Source organism: Saimiri boliviensis, chromosome 19 (genome assembly GCF_048565385.1).
Source record: "Saimiri boliviensis isolate mSaiBol1 chromosome 19, mSaiBol1.pri, whole genome shotgun sequence".
Classification (NCBI taxonomy): domain Eukaryota; kingdom Metazoa; phylum Chordata; class Mammalia; order Primates; family Cebidae; genus Saimiri; species Saimiri boliviensis.
Genome location: NC_133467.1, coordinates 14,123,585 through 14,151,254, shown reverse-complemented (window position 1 = coordinate 14,151,254; position 27,670 = coordinate 14,123,585). Strand labels below are relative to the sequence as shown.

Genomic DNA, 27,670 nt, shown 5'->3' with positions numbered 1-27,670 from the left:
CCACAACATTCCCTTAAGCCAAAGCCTGATCCAGGGAAAGGCCCTAGTTCTCTTCAAGTCTATGAAGGTTGAGAAAGGTAAGGGAGCTTCAGAAGAAAAGTCTGAAGCTAGCAGAGGCTAGTTCATGCGGTTAAAGGAAAGAGGTCATTTCCATAACATAAAAGTACAAGGTAAAGCACCAAGTGCTGATGTAGAAGCTGCAGCAAGTTATCTAGAAGACCATGCTAAAGTAACTGATAAAGGTGACTGCAGTCAACAACAACCTTCAATGTAGAGAAAACAGACTACTCTTACTATTGAAAGAAGATGCCATCCAGGACTTACACAGCTGGAGAGAAGTCAATAGCTGGCCTCAAAGCTTCTAAAGATAGGCTGAGGGCCTGGCACAGTGGCTCACACCTGCAATCCCAGCACTTAGGGAGGTCAAGGTGGGCAGATCCCGAGGTCAGGAGTTCAAGATCAGCCTGACCAACATAGCGAAATCCCATCTGTACTAAAAATACAAAAAAAATTAGCTAGATATGGTGGTGGGTGCCTATAATCCTAGTTCCTTGAGCAGATGAGGAGCTGCTTCTTATGGGTAAGCAAAGAAAGTGGTTCCTTAAGACAGATTCTACTCCAGCTAAGATGTTGTGTACATTGCTGAAATAACAAAAAATTTAAAATATAACATAAACTCAGTGATAAAGCAGTGGCACGGTTTGAAAGGATTGGCTACAATTTTGAAAGAAGTTCTACAGTGGGTAATTGTATGTACAGAGTAATCTTTTATGAAGGAAAACTTAATCATTGTAGCTATCTTCACTGCTGACTTATTTTAAGACATTGCCACAGCCACCCCAGTCTTAAGTGACCACGACTGTGATCAGTCAGCAGCCATCAACATTGAGGCAGGACCTTTCACCAGCAAAAAAAAACTACAACTTGCTGAAGGCAAGTCAGATGACTGTCAGAATTTTTTATTAACAAACTATTTTAAATTAAGGTATGTACTTTAAAAAAGATATAATGCTACTCTACACTTCATAGACTATAGTACAGTGTAACTTTTATATGCTTTGGAAAACCAAAAATTTCATGTGAGTTGCTTTATTGTGACAGTCACTTTACTGCAGTGGTCTGGAACTGAATACGCATTATTTCAGAGGTATGCTTGTATTCTGACCCTGAAAGGCCAAAAAAAGAAAAAAAATAAAAGGAAAAGGAAAAGGAAAAAAAAGAACCCTAATTAGAGTAAGAAGAACACCTGGTATTATTTTTTTTTCACAATTTGACTTCTGGTTTTTCTCTAGCCACATCTTTTAGCTCTGTTTGTTTCACTACTCAGTGAAAAACACACAGTAATACTAGTCCATTTGTGCAGTATCATAGTCTTACATTTTCAATTCCAGATGCCATTGACAATATTATCACAGGAAAGATATTGCTTAAAGGTGAGATAATATTAAGGGCTAACTTGTATAGGGAGCTCTGAATTACATATAAGTTGATTATTGTCTATTCTACAGATTATCTGTGATCACTTAATGATTTCTTCCTAACAATTACCACCTTGCATCACCAAAGTATGACAGTGAGAATCAGTCCAAAAACTAGACCTCTAAAGAATGAGAAAATGATTAGAAGTCAATTAGTAAATTTTGCTCCTTTGTTAACAACTATAATTCAGTCAAAACTCAGTATGTGAATAGTATTATTCACAATACAAATAAATTAAGAAGTAATAGGCAAGGCACAGTGGCTCATGCCTATAATCCCAACACTTTGGGAAGCCAAGGCAGGAGAATCATTTGAGGCCAGGAGGTCAAGACCAACCTGGACGGCCATAGCATACAAAAATAAAAAAGAGCCAAAACCGACCTGGACGGCCATCTCTACAAAAAAAAAATTAAAAAATAGCCAGGAGTAATAGTACATGTGTATAGTCCTGGCTACTTGGGAAGCTGAGGCAAGGGGACTACTTAAGCCCATGAGGTTGAGGATGCAGTGAGCTATGAGTGCACCATGCACTCCAGCCTGGGCTACAGAGTGAGACCCTATCTCTCTTTAAAAAAAAAGAAGAGGTAATACATTTTATAAAGTAATTTACTATAGGACTCCTTTAATAAGTAGGTCAGCATTTAAATTATTGATTTACCTAAATTCTGACAGTTTTTTAGAGAGATATTTATCGAGCAATATACCTAGCTGTTCAAGGTATAACAGAAGACATGAAACTATTTATAAATGAGATTTTCCTATTACCTACAGATTTCACTTAGTACGCTAATAACCCCTCCCTTTAGCATAAACAAATGGAAGCTATTAGACCCCTACAAATTTCAGGTACTAACTTCTAAAACGTAGATAAAAAATATGTTGGACATAATCAAAGACAGTATCTTAACTAGCTAACACCATCTGATTTAAATATTCTGATGGACTCTTAACCATACTGTACTTTGAGTTGTAGTTCACTGGCTTACCATTTAGGAAAAGGCACTGGGGCAGAACAATGCACAGGATAGTAATTAATAATGCACAGGAAAATAATTAATGGGGCATGTTTTTCATACCTCTTCATCTTTCACATTCACATCCACATTTTTCGATTTGATGGCTTTGGTTATATGGTCAATGTTGTTTTCCCTGCAGTAATCAAATATATTTTTGTCTTCTTCCCTAGAATAAAAAAAAAGAAAGGTGTTTTCTTACTGGGTAATACGTAAAAGTTACATATTTTTAACACCATCTGTTTGCTGCTGACATAGGTGTTAACGGAATCTGTTTATAAAAAAATTTTACATTAACAGTAATAATTTTTCAGTAGATGTAATATATCTAACTCCTGAAAAGGCTAAAGTTCTTAGTTTCCTACTTGCCTTACAGGATAAGAGAATTAATTGTTACTCAAGTTTTAAAAATACATATGAAAGTAATTCTCTTAAAGGAAAGAAAATTAATTGGACAAAGAGGGGGAGGGGCATTAAAATTCAGAAATCCTTTATAAGATAGTAGAATCAAAGACTAGAAGGAAAAACTGGGAAGCACACCCAGCACTCGTCTAAGTATATTGCATGTGCTAATTCACTTAATCTTTCATCCAACAATTTCACTTTACAAATGAAGAAACAGGCAAAAAGGAGAGGTTAAATGACCTGCCAAATGGTACTACATTTATCAAAGGTAGAAAAAGAGCTAGAACTCACTTAGATCAACTGATTTTGTATATAGTACATTTTTCTATTATATTATGCTGCCTTTTGACTAATCAGCTGCAGTCTATTCCAAAATCTGAAGCAGAAGTTCTTAACATGAAATCTATGAGCTCTCTAAATAATGTACAGAATTATCTTTGTAAGGCATGCCCATTTTTCTGGGTGTTGCATGCATTGGGGGAAGAACTGTTTCAATCAGAGTCTTAGAACAATCAGTGACTCCCATAAAGATCACTAATTTAGAATACTAACAACAAAACTGCCCCATATGTGGACTGAATTTTATAAAGTATAAAGGAATGCATTTTGAGTTCCAAAAATCAAACTAATGTGTTTTATAAACTGCAATGCCATAGCATTCATTCATCAGAAAGCAAAACACCTGGCCACAGGAGTTCTTCAATCTTAAAAGCCAATCTAAACATCTTGTGCCATAAAGAAAGTTATTTCCAGTCATAGCTAATTATCTTAAAACACACAACTTTGGCATCAGCCATCTAAGTGTTCCTTAAGCATTTGAAGTATTTTATTGAGCTCACCTACTACATGTAAGGCATTGGACAAGAATTTACTGATAACAGATACAAGGCTAAGCCAGAAAGTTTGCCTTTAAGACACAAACAGTATAGCTGGGACAACAAAAATTTACACATGATTAACTTAAGGTAAAAGTTGGATCCTTAGAAAGGACTATAAGAGAACAGAGCAGAAATAACTTGCTTCATGTTAGAGAAAATGAGGTAGGTTTTAAGTAAGAAATCATGTTTAATAGGACTATATGGTCACTTGAAAAGGTCCTGTTGTACAGAAGAGAAAATGCTTTTTCACTTATTCTGTAAAGAAAATAAGAAGTGAGGCCAAACCCCAGAAAAGAGAATTCTGATTTTAAAAAGTAGGGCTGCATATAATACCACTTTAGGCATATTTAACCACCATTAAAAACACCATGTCTATGAAAGAATGCCTTCAGAGACTCAATTTAAGGGTAACAGGGACCTACTTTCTTCTAATCCAGTAACAGAGAACCCACCAATTCAAGAGGTACCAACCTCAACCATTACAGAAGGGACTGAGTCTTTTTAAATCATGGGAATACTACAATGCTAGTCACCAATTGTTTTTGAATTAGAAAATAATGGGAAGTTGGTGGTAGGACACAGAAGGATCCTTGACATGCGGGTTACCCACATGCAGCAACATATAAGGGTTATTCACAGATGAAAAGACTTTTGGAGTGGCCCCTCTTCATGTATACCTATGCTATAAGCAGTTAAAAAAAAAAAAAAAAAAAAAAAAGCAAACATAGGCCGCACACAGTGGTTCACGCCTGTAATCCCAGCACTTTGGGAGGCTGAGGCAGGTGGATCATGAGGTCAGGAGATCGAGACCATCCTGGCCAACATGGTGAAATCCTGACTCTACTAAAAGTTAGCTGGGAGTGGTGACAAGCACCTGTAAGCCCAGCTACTCAGGAGGCTGAGAAAGGCAAATTGCTTGAAACCAGAAGGCAGAGGTTGCAGTGAGCCAAGATCTTGGCACTGCACTTCAGCCAGGTGACAGAGCAAGATTCCAACTCAAAAAAAAAAAAAAAAAGGTAAACACAGTATAAAAACACATAAATTTGTTTCATTTACTATATCTTAAATATGTTTCTTAGACACATCAAATGTATCGATTAGTTTGTTTTGCTATGTGAATTCTTTGGAGGGCAGGTGGCATTTGCTTAAGTATCTGTTTATCATATATAGTTTATCATCACTAAATATGCTAGGCACAGAGATATTAACAAAATACTTCAGGATAGTGTACACATATAAATATTAAAAAGAGAAGTCCAATAAAATCACCAAAAATGTGTCACAAGGCTGAATGATGAATATTAAAATTATAGATATCCAGTCCCACACCAAATTTTGAGTATCTTACCCTCCACAACCAAGCTGTCTTTACACAATGTCACCACCTAGTGGCCAAAATGAAGAAACAGCTGGAGCAACATCATTCCATATTTCCACCCCAACAAAATCATGTACAATGTGTGAATTAAATTCTCTCTCTACAGTTCTCTAAGAGCTCAATACAGTCTTCCATAGTCTATATTGCCCATTGTATCCATGCTTATCTGAAATAACGTGCAAATGAATCCAACCATTATGAAATACAGTAGAGCCTTTAATAAACAAGTGTCTTTTCACATCTTTATTTTCCTTTCTTGATTTTTTACTGTTATCTTTTTCCCTCTTTGTTGAATGTGCATCTAAAAATTATCATATTTAATTACCTATAGATGACTGTGAGTTATCTTTATGATGCTACCCTAAAGGACGTCCCATGTAATCTCTAGCACAAAACAGAAAGTCTCTTCTTTAGATTACTATAGTTTTTTTCTGAAGTTGACAGAAAATATATTTATATACCTGAAGGAATAATCACTGGTTTCTTTGAAATTCTTTTGAAACATAAGAGCACTCTTTATGGGAAAGAGGAATAGTGTTTAAATATGGTTATCTTTTTCACCCAATAACAGGAAGATCCTTGCCCATTTCTAAAAATGTTATCTGTACCAATTTCTACTCAGATGGCATCTTCTTGCCAAAAGAATATTTCAAATAGGTCTCATGGCAAGACATATAAAGTCCATTTAACTACAAAAATTATGGAAGAAAACTAGCTTGGAAATCTATTTAACAGGCACGTTCAATAAATATTCAATTCAATTCATATATTTATCAAGCAACTGGAAATCAGATATAAAACAAAGTATTCTAGTAGGCAATTGAATAAGTATTTATTGCATGAATGAAAATTCAAAGAAAGTAAGCCAGTATCTACAAAGATACAAACAAATGCCATAATTCCTCAAACTAAGGAATGTATATATGTGGGCTCTAGGATACACAAACACCTTTAAAAGGATATGGAGGTATAGATCATTTTAAGTGACTCAATTTCCAGCTCCTGAACTTGAGATAAATGCATTCTTTATTAAACTGATCTACCGGAAAGGGCTCCTGTGCCAAGTATTTCATTACCATTCTTCTCTTCCACATTCCCTCTGCTCAAACACTCTTCTCCTAGTTTGTAAAGGAGAGGCATTACAGCTCTCTCCTTACTACAGTTAGTATACTTCTAGGAGGTATAATCAAAAGACTGACGCCCAACAGCATTCTGAGGGATTTCTCTGGTGGAAGACAGTTCGTTCATGAGGTCTCATCAGGACCATGGCTAAGGCAATCCTCAAAATAATACACTTTCCCTGGCTCTATTTTTATGTTCATAAATGATCATTTAACTATCAATCTGTTTTTCTGGACTATTCAATTCTCAGAAAGGAGGGATCTAGCACTTCACTATAAAGACATAGTCCCTTTGGTAAACAAATAAGCATTTTAGTTTACATCTCAGTTTTGGGCCAATTTTATTATTCTAACTTTGTCCCTAAAGGTCTGCTCCATCTATGGATCTTTTTTCTACATCTTTGAAGTTGAAAAATGGACCCTGATCAATGGTAATTCACCAAAAATGCCACTCTGTGACAGTCCTTTGGAGGAAGTCTTTCCGGGATAAAAGACTGCATTGCACACTATCTTCCAAAATTCAGCTAGTAAATATTACTTCTTTGTAGGAATTTAAGTTCCTAATTTACTTGGTGGATGTACAGCCAGACATTATTGATCTGAAAGGCAAAGGAATGTATTCTGTTCAAATATAATGTTAGAAAATAATGCTGCCATCTCACTGATTTCAACTGTTTTTCAACATTCTGTGTATGCCAAACACAAAACTCAAAGTCTAATGTTGATTCTTTTAATTATAATTTTTCACATATATAATCTTCATTTTATAAATAATACAATTTTATATAATCTTTGATATGGTGAAACCATCAATATTTTATAAGTTGAGATTTTAAAATGTTTTAATTTATAAATATAAAATAATCATACGGGCATATATTAATTTACTTACAGATGTTTCTATCCCTGGAAAAAAAAAAATTCTTATTCAAAGGTGTTGAAGCTGGTTTAAGACTTATAAGGAGTTGGGTGTGGTGGCTCGCACCTATAATCCCAGCACTTTGGGAGTTTGAGGAGGGAGGATCACTTGAACCTAGGATTTTGAGACCAGCCTAGGCAACATAGCAAGACCCTGCCTCTACAAAACTATTTTCAAATCAGCTGGGTGTGGTGGTGTGTGCCTATAGTCCTAACTATTTGGGAAGCCAAGGTGACAGGATCAATTGAGCACAGGAGTTTCAGGTTACAAGGAGCTATGATTATACCCTTACACTCCAGTCTAGGCAACAGAGCAAGACCCTGTCTCTTACAAAAGAAAAAAGAAAAGGAAAAAAGAAAAAGACTTATCTGGAAGGAGCAAAATAGGTAAAATCAACTTCTAACTCAAGGACTAAACAGTCATGGCTGCCATACTTAGCACACTGAAAACCCCCACTTCTAATTAATATCTAATTAAAATTACAGATGTGGATTTTATGTTGTAGGATACTGTTTTTGACTCTCAATCTTACCAAAGACAACAAATGAGAATCTACACTGTGATGCTCAGGTAAAACCTTGCAAATAGTACCCTTTTCTGAAAAACCTTGGTTTAATCCCTGGAAAAGGCAAAACATTTCTTGGGCAGTAACCATGTTCAAGAAATCTAGCCTTCATATCCAAGTGCTTAATAAAGTGTTTTGTTGTGTGTTGCACTGTTCTTAAAATTGTTCTTGAAACCCTGGATGACAGAGAGACATTTGGAAACTATTAATTACCTTGTCATATTTCACTTATTCTAAATGGAAATTTTTTCATGTTAACATCTCTTATGAATCTTATTTGCAGCAACTCACAATTAAATGATGGCATTTTTTTTCTTAGTGCTATTTAAATAACGGTGTTCAGGAGTCGACACGGTAATAAGGTAGGTTCAAAATACACAATACCCAATGTAGTGAATGACCAAAGGAATTTATCTAAGTTGACCCTTAATCAACATGGAGGGTGGGCAGTACCGACCCCCTGCAGTAAAAATCTGCATGTAACTTGACTCCCCAAAAACTTAACTACTAGTAGCCTACTGTTGACCTGAAGCCCTACCGATAATGTAAATGATTAACACAAATTTTGTATATGCGTTATACAGTATATTCTTAAAGTAAGCTAGACAAAAGAAAATGTTACTAAGAAAATCATAAGAAAAAGAAAATATATATTCATTAAGTGGAAGTAGATCATAAAGGTCTTCAACCTTGCTGTCTTCACAGTGAATAGGCTGAAGAGGGGATGGTCTTGCTGTCTCAGGGTTGGCAGAGGCAGAAGAGGTGGCAGGTGAGGCAGGCACACTCAGTGTAGCTTTGTAAAAATACACCCTGATTTCTGCCTGACTTGTTTCTTCATTTCTCTAAAAGTTTTTCTCATAGTACCAATCCTCCTTCTACCATTTGCTTTAGTTTGGGTGCCCATAACATAGAAGGGTCCTAAAAGTCAAAAGCAGTCTTAAATAATCAGAACGCTTCTGCAAGACTGTCTAATGTCAATCTGTTTTCTGGCACTGTTTATTCCACATCTTGTACCTCATCATATCCATCTGGTTTGGAAGTACTGAGTTCTATCAAGTCGTCTTCTGTTAATTCCTCTGGTGTGGTGTCTATTTGCTCTTGAATTTCTTCAAGATCCATATCTTAAAACCAACTCTCTGCCCCTGCCCTGCCACACATTTTTGCCATGCTCACAATCTTTCAAGATTTCCTTGCTTGGTTCTGTCATAAATCCTGTGAACTCATATACAACATGTAGACAGTTTTCTCCAGCAGAAATTAATTTCTTCAGGCATGATGGTTTTCATGGCTCTTTCTATAATGATGGCATCTCCAATGGATCCTTCCTGACCTTCATGATGTTCTATTAGGTTCTCTTTCATAGTATTGACAGTCCTTTCCACAGAGTACCATGTGTAATGAGCCTTAAAGGTCCTTATAAACCCCTGATCTAAAGGCCAAATCAGAGATGTGTTTGGGAGCAAACATATTGCTTTGATGCCTTCGGTGTCGAATGCACGAGTTTCTGAGTGGCTGGAGAATTGTCTGATGTTGAAAGAACTTTAAAAGGCAGTCCTCTAACTAGAAGGTACTTCTTGACTTCAAGGAAAAAGCATCAATGGAACTAATCCAGAAAAAGAGTTCTCACTGTCCAGTTCTTCTTCCCGTACAACTGAAAGACCAGAAGCTGGTGTTTAACATTTCCCTTCAAGGCACAGGGGTTAGCAGCTTTATAGATAAGCGTAGTGTTGATCATAACCCTGCCTGAATTTGCAGCAAACAACAGAGTTAGCTTATCCCTTCCTGCCTTAAATCCTGGTGCCTGTTTCTCTTCCTTACTAATAAACGTCCTTTGTGGTATTTTTTCTTCTCTCAGAATAGGGCACTTCTGTCTATATTAAAAACCTGTTCATGCAAATAGATATCCTTTCTCCTCAATGATTTTTTTTCTTCAACTTTTAAATTCAGGGTACATGTACAGGATGTGCAGGTTTGCTACATTGGTAAATGTGTGCCATGGTGGTTTGCTGCAAAATCATCCCATTACCTAGGTATTAAGTCCAGCATCCATTAGCTAGCTGTTCTTCCTCATGCTCTCCCTCGCCCCGCCCCACCAAGGGACCTAGCATGTGTTGTTTCCCTCCACATGTCCACGTGTTCTCATCATTCGCTTTCACTTACAAGCAAGAACATGTGGGATTTGGTTTTCTGTTCCTGCATTAGTTTGCTGAGGATAATGACTTTCAGCTCCATCCATGTCCCTGCAAAGGACATAATCTTGTTCCTTTTTATGGCTTCATAGTATTCCATGGTGTACATGTACCACATTTTCTTTATCCCGTCTATCACTGGTGGGTATTTAGGTTGATCCCATGTCTTTGCTATTGTGAATAGTGCTGCAATGAACATATGCACACACATAGCTTTGTAACAGAATGAGTTATATACCTCTGGGTATATACCCAGTAATGGGACTGCTGAGACAAATGGTATTTCTGCCTCTAGATCTTGGAGGAATTGCCACACTGTCTTCCACAATGGTTGAACCAATTTGCACTCCCACCAACAATGTATAAAGTATTCCTTTTTTTCCATAATCTCACCAGAATCTGTTTTTGCCTTTTTAATAACAGTCATTCTATTAAAAGATATGAAATGGTATCTCATTGTGGTTTTGATTTGCATTTCTCTAATGATCCACTGATGTTGAGCTTTGTTTCATGCTTGTTGGCTGCACGTGTATCTTCTTTTGCACAGTGTTCATGTCCTTTGCCCACTTTTTAATGTTTTTTTTTCTTATAAATTTGCTTAAGTTCCTGTAGACTCTGGATATTAGACCTTTGTCAGATGGTAGATTGCAAACATTTTCTCCCATTCTGTAAGCTCTCTGTTCACTCTGATGATAGATTCTTTTGCTGTACAGAAGCTCTTTGGTTTAATTAGATACCATTTGCAAATTTTGGCTTTTTTGTAATTGCTTTGGCATTTTTGTCATGAAATCTTTGCCCATGCCTATGTCCTGAATAGTACTGCCTAAATTTTCTTCTGCCACTTCAGTAATATTTTTATGGCATCTAAGAACTCATCTGTTGCCTGTTGGTGAGAAGAAGCTGTTTCTCCTATTATCATGACCTTTCTAAAGTCAAACCTCCTTCTAAACTTATCAAACCATCCTTTGCTGGCATTGCATTTTCCAGGTATAGATCCTTTACTTTCCTTTTGCTTTAAGTTGTCAAAGAATCACCATTTACTAAAAATGCATTTTCACCCCTTAAAAGCTGCTTAACTTTAAACAAAGTTGATTAAAAATTTCTGATACTTTATTTAAATGCCAGTAAGATAAAATGTAGTTCAGTTCTGATCAATCTCTGGAAAATCAGTGGCCATATCAGAAAAAGCACAGATTCACTTTCCTAAAAGTCTCTACAGAACTGAGTTACATTCTCAACCATTAAGATAATTCTAAAATCAGTAAGACAACTGATCCAAAGGAAGTATCATCATCTGTATATTGATAAATGAAAGACCAAAAGTCTCAGAATTTACCAGTGAAGTACATTTTTTAAAACATTAAATGGAAAAAAATTTTATTTTAAAAATTTTAACTGAAAATACTTACCAAATTAAATAGTAACAACTATCAGATTCATTTCATTAATTAGAGATTATAATAATTCCTCAAACATTTCCAGAGCCAGTATAGCACAGTAATTAAGAGCAGAGTTACTATGTGACCCTGGGCAAGTAAGCTAACTTCTCTGAATTTCAGTTTCTTTTTCTGTAAAACAAGAATACTAATAGCATCTATATTTAATATGGTCATCCTAAAGATTAAGAGAATAGATATAGTATGGATACTATACTAGCATATAATAAATGGTCAATGAATATTAACTATCATCATTATTAAGAATTTAGCATACGTTGTAAGCTGGGGATCATTCTTCATACCCTACCTAAGTGTCAATTAATCTAATAAATATTAATTGGGACTTCAAGGAAAAAAAATAAGCCAATGTGGTCGGAACAGAGCAAACACGGAGTGGAAAACTGGCATGAGATGAGATGGTAAGGGGCCCTGTTCATATTATTTGTAATACATATTCTGCTTATTACTGTAATGGATACAGTATACTCATAACCTCTATATATCTTTATATATGCAAACATACATACACCAAACTTTGTAAATAAGAATTTCATAGGTACTACATAAAGGATATAGGAAAGAGAAAGAAAAATTAGATGGGCTAGACAGGAAAGAGAGTAAAGCAGGAAAATGAAAGAGGAGAAGAAAAAAGAAGAATGAAAAGAAAGAGGAAGTTTCTTTAGTTGATGAATGACCCTTGGTTCAGAAGGGGCTAGATTTGTGTATATGCTTGGTTGGCATGATGACACTGAGCACACTGGAGGTAAATGAAGCACACCAGAAAAGGGTGAATATGAGAGCCAGGAGACTTTTACAACAGTTACTGCTTATGTCAAGACCCACGTGTCCCAGGGGACCCATTTTCACATAATCTATAATTATCTCTTCGCTTTAATCGCCTTGTCATTCCTGAGGCTCTCATGGGCACTGGAAGAGGAAAAGCTCATTAACTAAACCTTTTCTCCTCTCTCCAGCCACCCATGGCTTTTAATTGCTTGGTGTGTTATTATCTAGGAGTGCAACTGGAATCATTTTCATAAGAAAGGGAGGTAGAGAGGAGGAAGGCAGCCGTGAGTCCCTGAGGTATGCACCAAAGACAAACCTTTGCTTTCTCAATTATTTATGCCAGCTGAGGTTTTACAGGCTGAATAAATCCATAACTCAAGTTCATTCTGAGCAGTCAGATTCTCCAGGGGGAGTTGCCCACTTGCCTATACACACTTGTGTAGTCCTCAAAGAATAACCAGAATGTAACAAGACATATGTCATCCAATTTATCACCCATCATCAAGGTGTTAACACAATGTTGATCACAGGCAACATGGTGAAATAGGCAAGTATTACACCACCAGCAGCCAAACAGATGGGGGGAAGCTTTTTGGTGCTAAAGGCACTAGTGTCATTAGGATAGTGGTGTCCCAGAATGACTTGGCCTGTTAAATGCATAAAAAGCTGAATATTCATTTTTTAAAACACAAATATGTGTAACACATACTCTGGAAGTTTAAGAATCTTTAAGCAGATTTGTTAAAAACCGGCTGCAATCTAACAATGTGAAGTTTTGAATAAATAAATAGAATTTTATACCATCTGATTTTAGAAGTAATTTACAACAAAACTATGTAAGTTACAGCTTTTTCTCCAATCATATCTCCTTCAGGAAAATTTTAGAGTATAATTTATGTGTGACAGGCTTTTATGCTACTTCCAAGCTAGTTCATATTTCACCAAGAATACAAAATTAAAGCATAAAAAATCACTTTCATTCTAATTTTTTATACTTATATTCTTCCATTTATAATCAGGACTAGAGAGCAGCCAATGAAAAGATATTTGGGAAATATTTTCAAAATCCATTATTGTTTAAAAATGGAAACTTTATAAGTCAATGATGAAAGCACCTCTTTGAAATTCTACAGGCTTTTGTGTCTGACCACAAGCAGCGACCTCTGGTATTTTCTGCCAAAACACTTCATTTGTCTCACAGAACAACTAATCAATTCCAGAGCCCATCAATCATTTCAGTTGTATACTAGGTCTGGTCTTGCTTAGAGAAGGTCCAGATGGCTGTGTGTGTAAGTGGAATTAATAAAATTCTAATAGATTACATGACATCAAACTATAAAATATAACAGGGAGGACCAAATCTTATTGAAGGGTGGTGTGGGTACTGTTCAATCTTCATTTACTGTATTTTTAATTCTTGCTCTAATTTCTCAGTTTATGTGCAAACTTCTAGATCAAACCTTTGAAGCATACAAGTAACCAGAAGCAATTTCTTGTCTATGTAGTGCAGAACCATTTCACTCTACAAACTCCTATGCTTATTAACCAGTGCTTTTTCTGCCCATCTGCAGTATAAATGAAAAACACAGCTGATGTCAAAACTAGAGGTAACTCCCTGTTTTAAGATTTGTTACTCTGTTTCCACAGTTCTAAAAGCACTGGCTCTCCCTTCCTTGTATTCCATTTTCTTTTGCAAAAGCAAACAACTTGTATTTAATTATATAACCAGAATGCCATGATATTTTAGCTCCTAGCATTAGCTCCTTGCTCCTCTGTAGGGACTTCCTCTGCTGAGTAAAAATATTATAAAAACTAACAGTCACACAGTAGCTTATTTTATACCAGATCCTCCTCTAGGATGCCTGTGTACCAAGTACCAAGTGAGACAAGTACTATAATTATCCCCATTTTACAGGTAAGTAACTGCCCAATATCACACAGCTGGTAAGTGATGGAACTAGCATTTGAATGTCAGCGGTTTGGATCCATAATTTTTTGTACTTAACTCTAATCAGCCTACTACACCCTCTCAGTTATATTACAAAACAATTAACTACCTTCAGAATGAGAAACTGATGTCAGAGCTCTGCGATATTAACAGAGAGATCTGAACCGCTGACCTTATATTGATACTTTCTATGACAGAGTGAAAAGCAGAAAGCAAGCTCAGAATTGGCCCCAGTGGCCCTTGGCTCAAGAACATTTACCTTAAAACTAAAGCGCATAACTTATCATCTATTATATAATACACACTCATCAGAAAAGCTGCCACAACAATAGAACCCAAACTTAACCAAATGGATTTATTAGATACTGAATTGTCTAATCTTTACAAATGTAAAAATTCTGGAGTTTATAAGTATCAAAACAAACCTTCAAAATACACTATTTTATGTCCTTTTTAAAAACGATGGTACTATAGAAAAAAATTTTTGCTTTTATCCAAGTCTGCCATTTGATGCTTCTAAAATTCTAAAACCTACTGTTACTTTCACCTCAGCTGAACATAATTCTCCCAAGAAATTGCAATTAACATCAATTAAAGCACAACTTTCTCTTAAAAAAGTAAGACACCAGACATTATATTTCACCAAAATACAAGCATGATTTGACTACATAACTTCAAGAAATAGACCATTTTCATTGTTGCAACTGCATTCTGATACTTAAGAAACCACAGGGGCTAGATCTGGCCCTTCACTGGAATAATCCAACATTTCAGTACATGTTCATTATGGCCTAATTTGTTACAATGGAATTCTATTACATATAAAAAGAACTCTCTCAATACAAGATTACAATTAGTTGCTGTAATTCCTGATCTGCTGTAGCAGTAACAAAATTACTGTGTTTGTAATACTTAAAAGGCTTTCAGTGGCTTGTTCACATTGTTTCGTACTGTTTCTCAACAGTATGTTCAGAATATGAAGATTCAGATATCGTTAAGACTAATACTTAATGAAGACTTCATGAAAAAAAGGCCAAGTCTAACCAGTTTTGCCCACAGTGAATGTTCATATTTCACTTAATATTTACTAAATATACTTTCATAAAAATGCCAATAGTAAGAAAATGTTAGTCAAAAGTGAAGACGCTGAGAAGCACAAATATTCACAATGTATTATGTCATTACAGATTCAATAAAAGTGTGTTGAGCTGAATTAAAATCTCTAAAAAAATAAACTATATTATTCTTTGTCATTGTTTATCACAGTCAAAATTCTAAATATTGATTTAAATGTAAGAGTCACTTCACTAGCAATTGGGTGGGGGATAAAGGAAAGAAGATTAACCCTTCCAACACAGTTTAACTCTTTAACTCTATGTCAGGATTTCTGCTCTCACTACAACTGGAGTACATTTGATTTGCTTCATGTTCTGTAAAGCTACTATGATCAGTCATGTCATCAGCCATTCTAAAAGAAACTGTATTCAGTATTCATTTTGAAAAATACTAGAGTCTGGGTGCCTGTAAGGAAAATAGCATACAACATAAAGATCATTATTATTTATAGATAAGTGATTGATATTGTTAGAAACTTAAGCTTAGTGATTTTTTTTTTTTTTTTTAAGGAAAGTCAAGAAACTATCTCAACTTACTTATCTAGCTAGGAAAGAAAAATAGCCTATACATTTTTTATTGCTTAAGAGAAAGGTGAAGATGGGCATATCACAGAGGAACCAAACCAGTAGCTCTCTGTTTTACCACAGGGTTTTAGGCTAATTCTATATAAGCACTAAACTATCAGCTCTTTAAAAGAAGCAGCTGTAGCTACCTCCCAAGTTCTGAGCACTTTCACTGAACATCTACTAAGTTTGGGGGTTTTCCTCAGATAGTGAGAACGCAGAGACGGGTAAAATATGATCCTCCCTCTCAAAAACTAAAAGCTAAAACATTTCTAAGTGTACAGTTCAGCAGTGTTAAGTATATTCACACTGTTGTGTAATCTCCATAACTTTATCATCTTGCAAAACTGAAACTCTGTCCCTATTAAACAACTTCCCATTTCCCCTACCCGCTAGCTCCTGGCAACCACCATTTTACTCTCTTCTCTGATTTTTGACTACTTTCTGTTTCTGTGAGTTTGACTACTCTAAATATCTCACGTAAGTATAATCACAAAGTGTGTTCTTGTGACTCCTTATTTCACTTAGCATAATGTCCTCAAGGTCCAAAATTTCCTTCCTTTTTAAGGCTGAATAATATTCCATTGTATATACTACATTTTGTTTATACATTCATCTGTCAACAGATGATTCCACCTATTGGCTACTGTACAGAGTGCTGCTATGAACATGGGTGTGCAAATATGTCTTTGAGATTCTGCTTTGTTTTGGATACATTCCCAGAAGCAGAATTGGTGGATCATATCATAATTCTATTTTAACTTTCCAAGGAAACTTCATTTTCCACAGTGGCTGTATCATTTTATATTCCAAAATGACTTTTAATTTGGAGCAAATTAAATTAACTTTTAATTAAATTATAAAAATTAACATCTGTAAAAGAAATAGTATTTTGAGGAAAATTAATACAAAAATTCTTAGCTTTAGATTGACACACAAGGTCTTGCCCCGCCAACTACTTATGTAGGGAAAAGTTGCTGAATGAGACAGTTATTATTAGACAATGATGAAAAGCAATTATTATCACTTATTCACATACTTATCTGGCACTTATTCAGACATTTAATTGATTTTAAAGATTATACACCTAAAAAATTATTTCCTGTCATTTAATGTCCTGCTGCAAACATCACCAAATCAGTTTCATGTTAAGAAAGAATGCTTCACAAATGGAAGATTTCAAAATTAAAAACATATAGTACATATATACATAAGCAAATGCAAACACACACACACACACACACACACGCATATATATTCCAATTATCGAAGATCAGAAGACAAATTACCTGATGGTTTCTTCATGATATAGAGAACTAATAACTGGCCCACCAAAACCAGTATTTGTTTCTTTTCCTTTCTTCTCTGGTACCTGTGGGAAGGGAAAAAAAAAAAAAACGTGAAAAAAAAAGACAAATGGGTTAAAACAATGTGTATTTAAATCAGTTACAAAATGTTATTTTGCCAAGAAAGACTAAGAATTTTACCCTCAACTGTTTCTTCAAACCCTAGTAAAAATTTTACTGTGGTAACAGAAAGGCAAAAGGTCTCTCAGGTCAACACAGGAGGGGAATGGGTACCTGCTGGCAATCTAAGATACTCCAGTACAACCTTCAGGAGCCACCAGAAAAAGCAATTCTGTTAGCAAAATCATATCTAGATTTATAAAATTAAAGTTCCCAAATAAGAAATAAGCTACATTATAGTAAAAGTTCAAACTGAATTATAAAGAAAATGTTTTTAGGTTTAAAAAAAGGAAGGAGAAAAGGTAGAAGATGGATAAAAAGGAGGTTTAGATCGCAAATAAAAGAAAAAAAGAAGCAAATTGCACAGAAATACTTTCCAAACTCAAGGATTCAATGGGTCCTGCCCCTGTATGTTGGTCTCAAAACACAAGAATAACATTAATTTAGTAATAAGATTCTTATAAAACATGTAATGTGGAAGCAATGAACCTGGATAATACTGTCTGTAGGGATCAAAGTGCAACCTCTGCAAAATCCCATGTATTGACAGCTTTTAGGCCAGGACACCCCGCAAAAGTCAAAACTCCCTGTTATTAATAGTTTCCTCTTATACATGCATAGATTAGTATTCAACCAAAGGACCCCTCTGCAAATCTCTGAAACTGTTAATAAAGGATCATCCTCTCTGGTATTCAGCCCTGCAAATTCTAGTTCAAATTGTTGAGACTGCATTTTGGGTTCCTCCTCCTTGCAGCTTGGAAAATGGTGCCAGGTAATAAACAGAGGCACCTGTAAGGCACAGCCTGTTTGTTTCCCTGATTTTGTAACTTTACACTGCTTATAATATAATCTCTGAAAATTACTGTTTTATCCAGTGATTTTAGCCATGCATCTGGTTTTCTTCTTGTTTTTGGCAAAAGGGTAAATCCTGTCCCTATTACTCCACAATCCCAGGAACAGAAGTCCTGTAAACATTAACTTTAAACCCAGCATAACAGTCTTTGTAGTAATGTAATATGATTTACTCAAGTATTATCTGACAGTTGTATATTAAGCTATTTTCACTTTTTCACTCATAAACAGACATAATGAATATCTTTAAGTCTAAGAAATAAAGCCAGGCACAGTGGCTCACACCTGTAATCCCAGCACTTTTAGAGGCTGAGGTGGGCAGATCACCTGAGGTCAGGAGTTCAAGACCAGCCTGGCCAACATGGTGAAACCCTAGCTCTACTAAAAATACAAAAATTATTCGTGCATGGTGGCAGGCACCTGTAATCCCAGCTACTTGGAAGGCTGAGGCAGAAGAATTGCTTGAACCCAGAGGCAGAGGTTGCAGTGAGCTGAGATTGCACCACTGTACTCCAAACTGGGTGACAGAGCAAGATTCCATCTCTTAAACAAAACAAACAATAACAACAACAACAACAACAAAAACAAGAAATAAAGTACTTTTAATTAAAATGTTTAGGGAAAAAAACCTGTCCCCATAATTTGATTATGATATATTCTAAATACATTCCTGGGACTAGTTCCTCTTTCTAAAGCAACTCCGCAAATACAAATGTCAGAATGCTGGTCAGAATATTTTGTTGGTGGGAAGGACTATATCTTAGGCAGAAATAATATTTTAAAAATAATCTGCCATTATCAGATTGAATCCAGAATAAGGATGCTAAAGATTTGTTAGTTTTCCGTTCCATCCACTTCATCTACCAGAGCGGGTAAACTCTGGCTACTTTACCCTCTTCTACTCCAGTGAAATTTCTCTCATAGAGGCTTAGTAGTTTATTCCATTTCTTTCTACTCAAAATCCATTAAGTCACTTTTATGTTGCATCAGCAATTAAATAGAGTCCAATTTGGCAGCCAACAGGATAAAATTTGCCAGTTCTTACATTGCCTGAGACTCTATTAGTTGAAACACTAAAATGCTCCTTTACTCAAAAGGGAAAGGATAAGTTGTTGGCTAAATCTTTATCACTTGATTCAGACTCCACGTTAGTCAGTGTTTTAGAGTCAATATTTAAAACCATGTGAAACTTTTTCTTCTGTTTGAAAAAGTATTCCTAAGATTATTAGGCTAACCTATTAGGTTTCTTGGTTCTGTGTGCTCTTTTTTGGATTTGTTTTACTGGTTTAATTCATTTGTAGTACAACTGTTGAACTCTGGGAAAATTAATCAACTTTCTTTTCCTGAGTTTCCTCATTTGTAAAAATGGGAGTAACAGTACCTATTTCATACGGTTGTTTTAAGGACTTTAATTTATACATAAATAGAACAGTAATCAGTGCAAAGTGACCATTACGTAAGTGTTAGCTAATACAATAATTATTATTGCCCAAAACATGGCCATTTCTCCAAAGTAAAAGTGTTTCAGCAATATAGATACAAGATGTTGTGATGTGAGAACTTAAAATATTGACCCATGAGTCTTTACCTAATAGCTCTCAACTTCTGATTCTCCTGATAAAACAACAAATCCCCCAAACAAACTATCATAAAAACTAACATACCTCATTATAAGAAAAAGAGAAAGAAAACTAGTACTTAAGGAGTATCTTCCATGTGCTTATATTATCTAATTTCCACTTCAAAATGAGTCTATAAAGTTGGTTTTATCACTATATTTTATTTAAGATATCCTCAATTATAAGAAGCACCATTATTTTCTGTAATGTGCAGAAAGAAAAAAACATAGCCAATTAAATATAATACACTATTTTCAGATTCATGTAGATTTCAAAAATATTGAAAACTGAATAAATATCCGCCTTAGACTTGGCCAGGCATGGTAGCTCATGCCTTTAATTCCAGCACTTTGAAAAGCTGAGGCAGGAGGATCACTTAAACTAAGGAGTTCAAAACCAAAAGTTCAAAACTTTTGGGGAGACCCTGTGTCTACAAAAGAAGAAAACAAAAAACAAAAAAGATTCGATGAAACATAAATACATATTCATTTTACAGATTCAAAAACTGAAAAGAGATGAAGTATGCGACTTAAGTGGCAGAATTGGGATTCACACCAAGATCCTTTGATATTCCAAGCCTGTGTTCTATTAAATTATACCACTTCTCCAAGCTATTTTGGAAACCATTATTAAACAATGACAATATTCTAAATTAAAATGTTGTCTGTTTCCTAAGTGTTTTTTTTTTTTTTTTTTTTTGAGATGGGGTCTCACTCTGTCACCCAGGCTGGAGTGTGGTGGGTAATCTCGGCTCATTCGACTTCTGCCTCCCAGGCTTAAGCAATCCCCTTCCACCTCAGCCCCACCAGTAGCTGGGATGACAGGCAAGCACCACCACAGCCGGATAATTTTGTTTGTTTGTTTGGTAGAGACGGGGTTTTACCATGTTGCCCAAGCTGGTCTTAAACTCTTGGGCTCAAGCGATCTACCTCCATCTTCCGTAAGTGCTGGGATTATAGATGTGAGCCACCATGCCTAGCCTTAAGTGTACTTTTTAAATGTTTAAAGTACTTCATTAGTTCAAAGAGAAAACTTTAAAATAAAAACTCTGAAGCCAAATTATTCTGATAAATTATGCATAATTTAGTTGACAGACTAATACAATTCTAAACCCTTAAAAAAAGAACAATTTTCTAATAATCTTTTAAAATATGCAATTGTTTTCCTGAAACATGAATAGCTATTCATTTCAACATAGAAAAGTAAGAATATTGATTTCATCTCACCTACCATTTGTCACTAGCAGCATTAAAAAGAAAACTTTACCATGAAAATATTGTTGGCTATTTAGTAACGTTTATAAAATTTTCAAGAAAGGGAAGCTCCGTAAATGCACATTTTTAACCTGTTTCTCTTAAAATTACAAACACACAAGGTCGGGCATAGTGGCTCATGTCTTAATCCCAGTACTTTGGGAGGCCAAGACGGGTGAATCACCTGAGGTCAGGAGTTGGAAACCAGTCTGGCCAACACAGTGAAACCCCGTCTCTATTGAAAAAAAAAAAAATTCAAAAATTAGCCGGGCTTGGGGGCGGACGCCTGTAGTCCCAGCTACTCGGGAGGCTGAGGTAGGAGAATCACTTGAAGCCGGGAGGTAGAGGTTGCAGTCAGCCAAGATCGGGCCATTGCACTCCAGCCTGGGAGACAAAAGCAAAACTCCGTTTCAAAAACAAAAAAATCACAAACACACAGCAGTATTTTAAAAAGTCATCTCCTAAAACCTTTAAGAAAACAGACATTTAGCCAGGTGCAATCTCACGCCTATGATCCTAGCACTTGGAAGGCTGAGGCGGGTGGATCACCTGAGGTTAGGAGTTTGAGACCAGCCTGGCCAACGTGGTGAAACCTCGTCTCTACTAAAAATACAAAAATTAGCCAAGCATGGTGGTACACACCTGTAATCCCAGCTACTAGGGAGGCTGAGGCAGGAGAATTGCTCGAACCTGGGAGGCAGAAGTTGCAGTGAGCTGAGATCACCCATGGAACTCCAGCCTGAGTGGTAGAATGAGACTCTCATCTCAAAAACAAACTAACAAAAAAAACCACAGACATTTATAAAAATGTCAATTGTCTAGAAACACTGCATAAATGCTTAAATTGGCATTGGAAAATAATTTTTAAATAAAAGCAATGAGAACAGATATTATACGTGCAAGTGTCTTATGGAATCCTCCAAATTTCAGCTTTTCCTAACATTTTTATATATATACTACGTACACTAGCTAACACATTTTTAAAAGATGAAAGGACTAAAGAACGCTTTTTTTTAACCACTTTATACCACAAAAATACAGTTTTTACATGTAATTAATATAATCAACAGAACTCCAAAGATTCCCTCATTATCCACCAAGTAAATATTACTTTGTAACAAAAGAAAAATGGTAAATTGCTTTCTACCACCCCACAATGGAGTTTAAGAATAAATGTTCTATTACTCTTGTCTATTTCCTGGCTTTTGTCAATTGTCTTGGTTCTAGAGTACTTTAAAACTAAGATGCAATATGTAAGTCACTTACATTTGTTAGTATTTTTACTCAATTTAACGCTTTTTAAATGGCTATCATGGAAAATTACCTTCAGGTTATAATAACTAATTTTCTAGAATGTAACCCTGATCACAATTTAGATTTTCTTTAGAAAATTATTCTAGGCCGGGCGCGGTGGCTCAAGCCTGTAATCTCAGCACTTTGGGAGGCCGAGGCGGGTGGATCACGAGGTCAAGAGATCAAGACCATCCTGGTCAACACGGTGAAACCCCGTCTCTACTAAAAATACAAAAAATTAGCTGGGCATGGTGGCACGTGCCTGTAATCCCAGCTACTCAGGAGGCTGAGGCAGAAGAATTGCCTGAACCCAGGAGGCGGAGGTTGCGGTGAGCCGAGATTGCGCCATTGCACTCCAGCCTGGGTAACAAGAGCGAAACTCCGTCTCAAAAAAAAAAAAAAAAGGAAAGAAAGAAAATTATTCTAAATATAGTATTTATCATAGCTGTTCAGAAATTACAACTTTTGTTAGATTTTAAACACTAAAAGAAACAATAAAACATCAAAAGATTCAAATATTTAAACTAGCATTTCTGTAATGTCTCAAAAATAAACAGGAAAAGAAGAAACTGTATTTTAAGCAAGCAAAACAAATGGTTACTATTTCTATAATATATCCAAATGATCTCATTTGTTAAAAAAAAAAATTAAGACTCAACAGATAAACAGACCATGATTATAAGTAAGCAACAATTAGACGCTTGAAGTTACCCACAGGTTTAAGGTTCTATTCACATACACCAATAATGTTACACCAATACTTGGGGAAATGTCTGACATCCCTGAATAATTTACAAAATGCAAATTAAAGCAACAATGAGCAATGAATTTTTAACTACATTAGGATAAATAAGGTAGTAAAATTACAGAGAACTCGGTACTAAAAAGTTAACGGCCCTAATCGTCTTGTAAAGCATATGGCAATCCTACCAAGACCCATAAAAATATTAAGCACACTTTAATTATTTTCACCAATAATACAACTTCTGGATAGTATAAGAAAAACATACAATCCTTAACTATTGCAACTTGGTATGAGATTCAACTACAATCCTTTTTGTTGGTCATCTTTACCTAAATTTTATATTCTCAAATTTTAAAGACAGAAACATAGGTCAGGATAGATTTTTGGGTTTCTATCTCCTTTTTTACTGTGTCATGAGGTGGTAAAAATTTTGGCCCCTGGGATACTTAGCTCTTGCCCCTCTGGTTCTTCTTTTTCCTTTAATCTTTATTGTCCTTGCTGTCCTACTTGATTTTGATTAAATTCCCGGTAGACTGCTCTAGTACAAAGCTTTACACTGGAAGAAAGTTTTGGCTAGTTAATTTTAGAAGCTTAGAGCGCAGACAGCTCTAGAGAACCTTACCGTGAACCTCTTGTACTCGGCCATGAACTGAAGTGCATAAAAACCCCTTTAAGCTTTACCTGTTGGATATTTTAGAAATCTGTCATTCTCAGAAAAGTAAGGTACTCTACTGCTTCCTTCTGCTTCCTTCAAAGAGATGCCAATGCCATGCAATTTTTTTCTTTCATTTTTTAAGAATACAAATCTGGTAGCTGTTAGGGGTTTGTCTCTATTTTCTCTAATCAAATAATTTTGTTGCAGATGTTGCTCGAGAGCTTTTGGTTATGCTATCCTAGTTACTCCGTTAAGGAAGCAGGACTATTCAAAAATTATGCTACAGCAACTACCATCTTCCCAGAATTCCAAATACCATAAATGTTAATGTAACACATTAACAGGAATACACAAAGAAATAGATTAGTATTGCTAAAGTAGGTATGTTTCCATTCCATTCTCTTTTCCATTATTTTTGCCTCCACCTTAGTTGCATGATTTCATGAGAGAGAGACTTAAAGACTGATAAGACAATTTAGTAAACATCAGTTATTTGTGGCCTACGAAAGCATGAATACTATCTCAACATTTTAATCGTTCCCCAAATTGTGAATCCCAATTTCTAAAAGCAGAATTCTCAATACCTTATTTCTTAGACTTCCTTGAAGCTATGATGTGCAGGCCCACTATCTACATTCCATTGACTAAATGGATATAAAATGGAGAACATATCACTGATCTACAACTCATACCTTTTTTTTTTTTTTTTTTTTTTTGGAGATGAGTCTCGCTCTGTCGCCCAGGCTGGAGGTTCAGCGGCGTGATCTCAGCTCACTGTAACCTCCGCCACATGTTCAAGTGATTCACCTGCCTCAGCCTCCCGAGTGGCTGGGATTACAGGTGCCTGCCACCACATCTGGTTAATTTTTGTATTTTTGGTAGAGATGGGGCTTCATCATGTTGGCCAGGGTAGTCTTGAACTCCTGACCTCAAGTGATCTGCCTGCCTCATCCTCCCAAAGTGCTGGGATTACAGCATGAGACACTGCACCCGGCCCAACTTACACTTCTTAATTCACAGTCCAAAATTTGGTTGATATGGTTCCATCAACAAAAGTAGTGTTAGTTATAAGCAAGATTTAAGTAATTAAATCAAACTTGTATGAATGTATATTTTAGGTACACAGGAGAGTATTAACTAATGCCATCAGAAATTCACATGTAGAAATCAATGTTATCATAGTGAAGGATAGCACATGAAATGTAGTATCTATTGCTTTGTGATTACTACTTTTAAAAACACATTATTTATGAACTCATGTACAAACTTATGGGCTGAAAACATTGAACAAATATGCAAAGATTAAAAATATTTCAGTTTGATATTTGCCAAAGGCTTTTTGTAGGCATTCTGTAACAGATTAAGAAAGTTGTCTCCTATTAAAAGCTGTTCAGAGGTTTATATCATGACTGACTACTAAATTTTGTCAAATATTTTTCCCCTCTGTTAAAATAATTATTTTTGTCTTCCTTTTCTCTGTTAATATGGCAAATTACACTGCTTTTCCAAAATTAAACCATCCTTACATTCCTGGAATTAATCCTACTTCATCATGACATACTATTTTTTTTTATATTGCTAAATTGGATTTGCTAAGGGCTTTTCTCCCTCCCCCCCTTTTTTTAACGAATATTATTAATTCTGAACAACTGACCTTTTTTGTATCATTTTTTTCTCATTTATTTTTCAAAGCAACTTCTATGAAGTGAGTATTATAATTTGTATCAGTTATCTATTGATAGGATAGTGCTACATAACAAATACCCCACAAACTTCAGTGACACAAAACATTAACATTTATTTAGCTCATCAGTCTGTGGGGGTCTAGCTGATCTGGGCCAGACTGAACTGATCTCAGTTGGTCCAGTTCATAAGTCTCTTTTTCCTTATCATTCTTGCCAGACTTTAGTGTCAAGATTATTCTGTCCTTAAAGAAGAACTGGGAAGTGTTTCCTCTTTTTCCATCTTCCAGAAGAGTCTGTACATGATTAGTGTTATTTCTTCTTCAAACAAATGGAAGAATGTACCAGTGAAGCTATCTGGAATTGATATTTTCCAGGCACAAATGTTTTTAATTAAAGATTCAATTTCTTTAACAGATACAGGACTATTTAGATTTTGTTTCCTATTCTGTCAGCTTTTGCATATTGTATTTTTTTGAGAAAATTTTCCATTTGTTCCAAATAATCCATTTACTTGGCTAGTCATCAGATCTACTTATTAATTTTTTGATTCTTTAAGATACATGGTGATGTCCCTTTTTCATTCTTGTAACTGGTTTGTCTTTTTTCTCTACTTTTTTTATCTTGCTAGGATTTTACTAATCTTTTCAAAGAGCCAACTTTTGGCTTTGCTGATTTTTCTCCAGTATACATTTGTTTACTATTTCATTGGCTTTTCTTCTATCTCCTTTAAGTTCGACTTTTTAAATATATATATGTGTATATATATATATATATATATATAGCTTCTGAAAATGAACTCAACACATTATGTCCTCTAGGGAATTCCAAACTATTCAAGAAACTTATTGAGGACAAATAACCAGAAATATTCTTTTCATGGATTCTCCAGCTCCCCACTTGAAAAAAGGAGAAATGTGTTATTTCATCAAAGAAGTTACCAAATGGGAAAGAAAGGTTCCAAATAAAACTTCCTTTAGCCTGTATTAGGTTTTTTCCTCTTATTTAAGTATAAGCTAACAACAGTTTATCTTAAGGCTGCAATATGTAGGACATGAAGAGATGAAGAAGTATTTTCCCAGACAGTATACGTTAGAGTCCCTAAAACAACCGAAAAGCATCTTAAGGAATGATCTCTGGCCTTTTAAACACTGCAGAATAACCTTAAGGAGGAACGAACAGGAATCTTTTCTTCCAGTTATCTGAGTAATTCATTCCCTTGCCAACTTAAAGTGCTTATTCAAATGTTTATCTTCTCAATACAGCCTACCCTTGCCACTCTATTTAAAATTATAAACCAATAATACCCCTTCATTCTATGCTCACAATTTCCTAAATCTGCCAGTGGCAGAATAAATTCCGTCAGAGCAAGAAGTGTCTGTTTTTGCTCACTGATGTATCCTGGAGGCAGAACAGTGCCTGGCACATAGTAAGAACTTAATAATTACGTTATTTGCTTAATGTATGAATAAACAGGTAAGAAAAATAAGGCATAACTTCAAATAAGGTGGGTTTTCATATAAAAGTAAAGTTTAAGAATGAATTTTAGAATAAGACAGATTGTGTTCAAACCTTGCCCTGCCACTTATTAGCTGTATTACTTCAGACCAAATTACTGACTTCCTAAGGTTTGGTTTTCTCATGCAGAAATTGCAGATAATTATAGTACCTGCTTTATAGGGTCATGGTGAGGACTAAATAGAATAAGGTGTCTCACATACTTAGCACAGTGCACGGCACACAGTAAGAATGCTGTATATAACCTAATGATTATTTTTATTATTACTAAGTGCCTTAGTTAAAGCCACGTATAAATGAATCCATGTCAATCTCCACTAAAGTTTCTAGTGGCAATGTCAGTCTCTGACACTGTTCTATGGACTACTTTCATTATGGCTGACTCAAGGTATAAAAAAGCCTGCTAATCAAATTTCCTGATGACAGGGTCACTGAAAGACAGTTCACACACCAGATATCACATTCAGAACACCCCTCAAAAATCTAAATGTGCGAGTAAGATGTTGAATAAAATAAAATGAAATTTAAAATGGGTACACATAAAGTACTGAACTTAGTATAGAACAGACATTGACAGAATGTATAAAAAAGACAGGATCTTAGTTCACTGAAAGTTAAAGAAGAATTAACATTGCAATGTGGGTGCAGGAGGTGTTCAGGTAATGTTAAGCCACAATCAGTACAAGTATAGTGTTCAAAAGAGATAAAAGTTCTATTCTGCAGTGGTCACACTATACTTCAAATAGTTTGTTCAATTCCAAAGGCCATACTCTAAAAGAGGTGTTGAG

At 35.4% G+C, this 27,670-nt stretch overlaps 1 protein-coding gene across 5 annotated transcripts in view; it reads right to left on the bottom strand.

Annotated features, from left to right (window-relative positions):
* ACBD6 (acyl-CoA binding domain containing 6) overlaps nucleotides 1-27,670 on the bottom strand; it is a 206,990-nt gene that overhangs the window by 125,338 nt on the left and 53,982 nt on the right. For all 5 annotated transcript variants that reach the window (XR_012514970.1, XR_012514971.1, XR_012514972.1 and 2 more), the window contains 2 exons: nucleotides 17,089-17,171; nucleotides 2,556-2,661 (listed from right to left, as the gene is read on the bottom strand). Coding sequence is in view for 2 of the 5 variants with exons in the window: in XM_074389563.1 (XP_074245664.1) it covers nucleotides 2,556-2,661; nucleotides 17,089-17,171 (189 nt within the window). In the remaining 3 variants the exon portion in view is untranslated. The remainder of the gene's footprint in view (nucleotides 1-2,555; nucleotides 2,662-17,088; nucleotides 17,172-27,670) is intronic.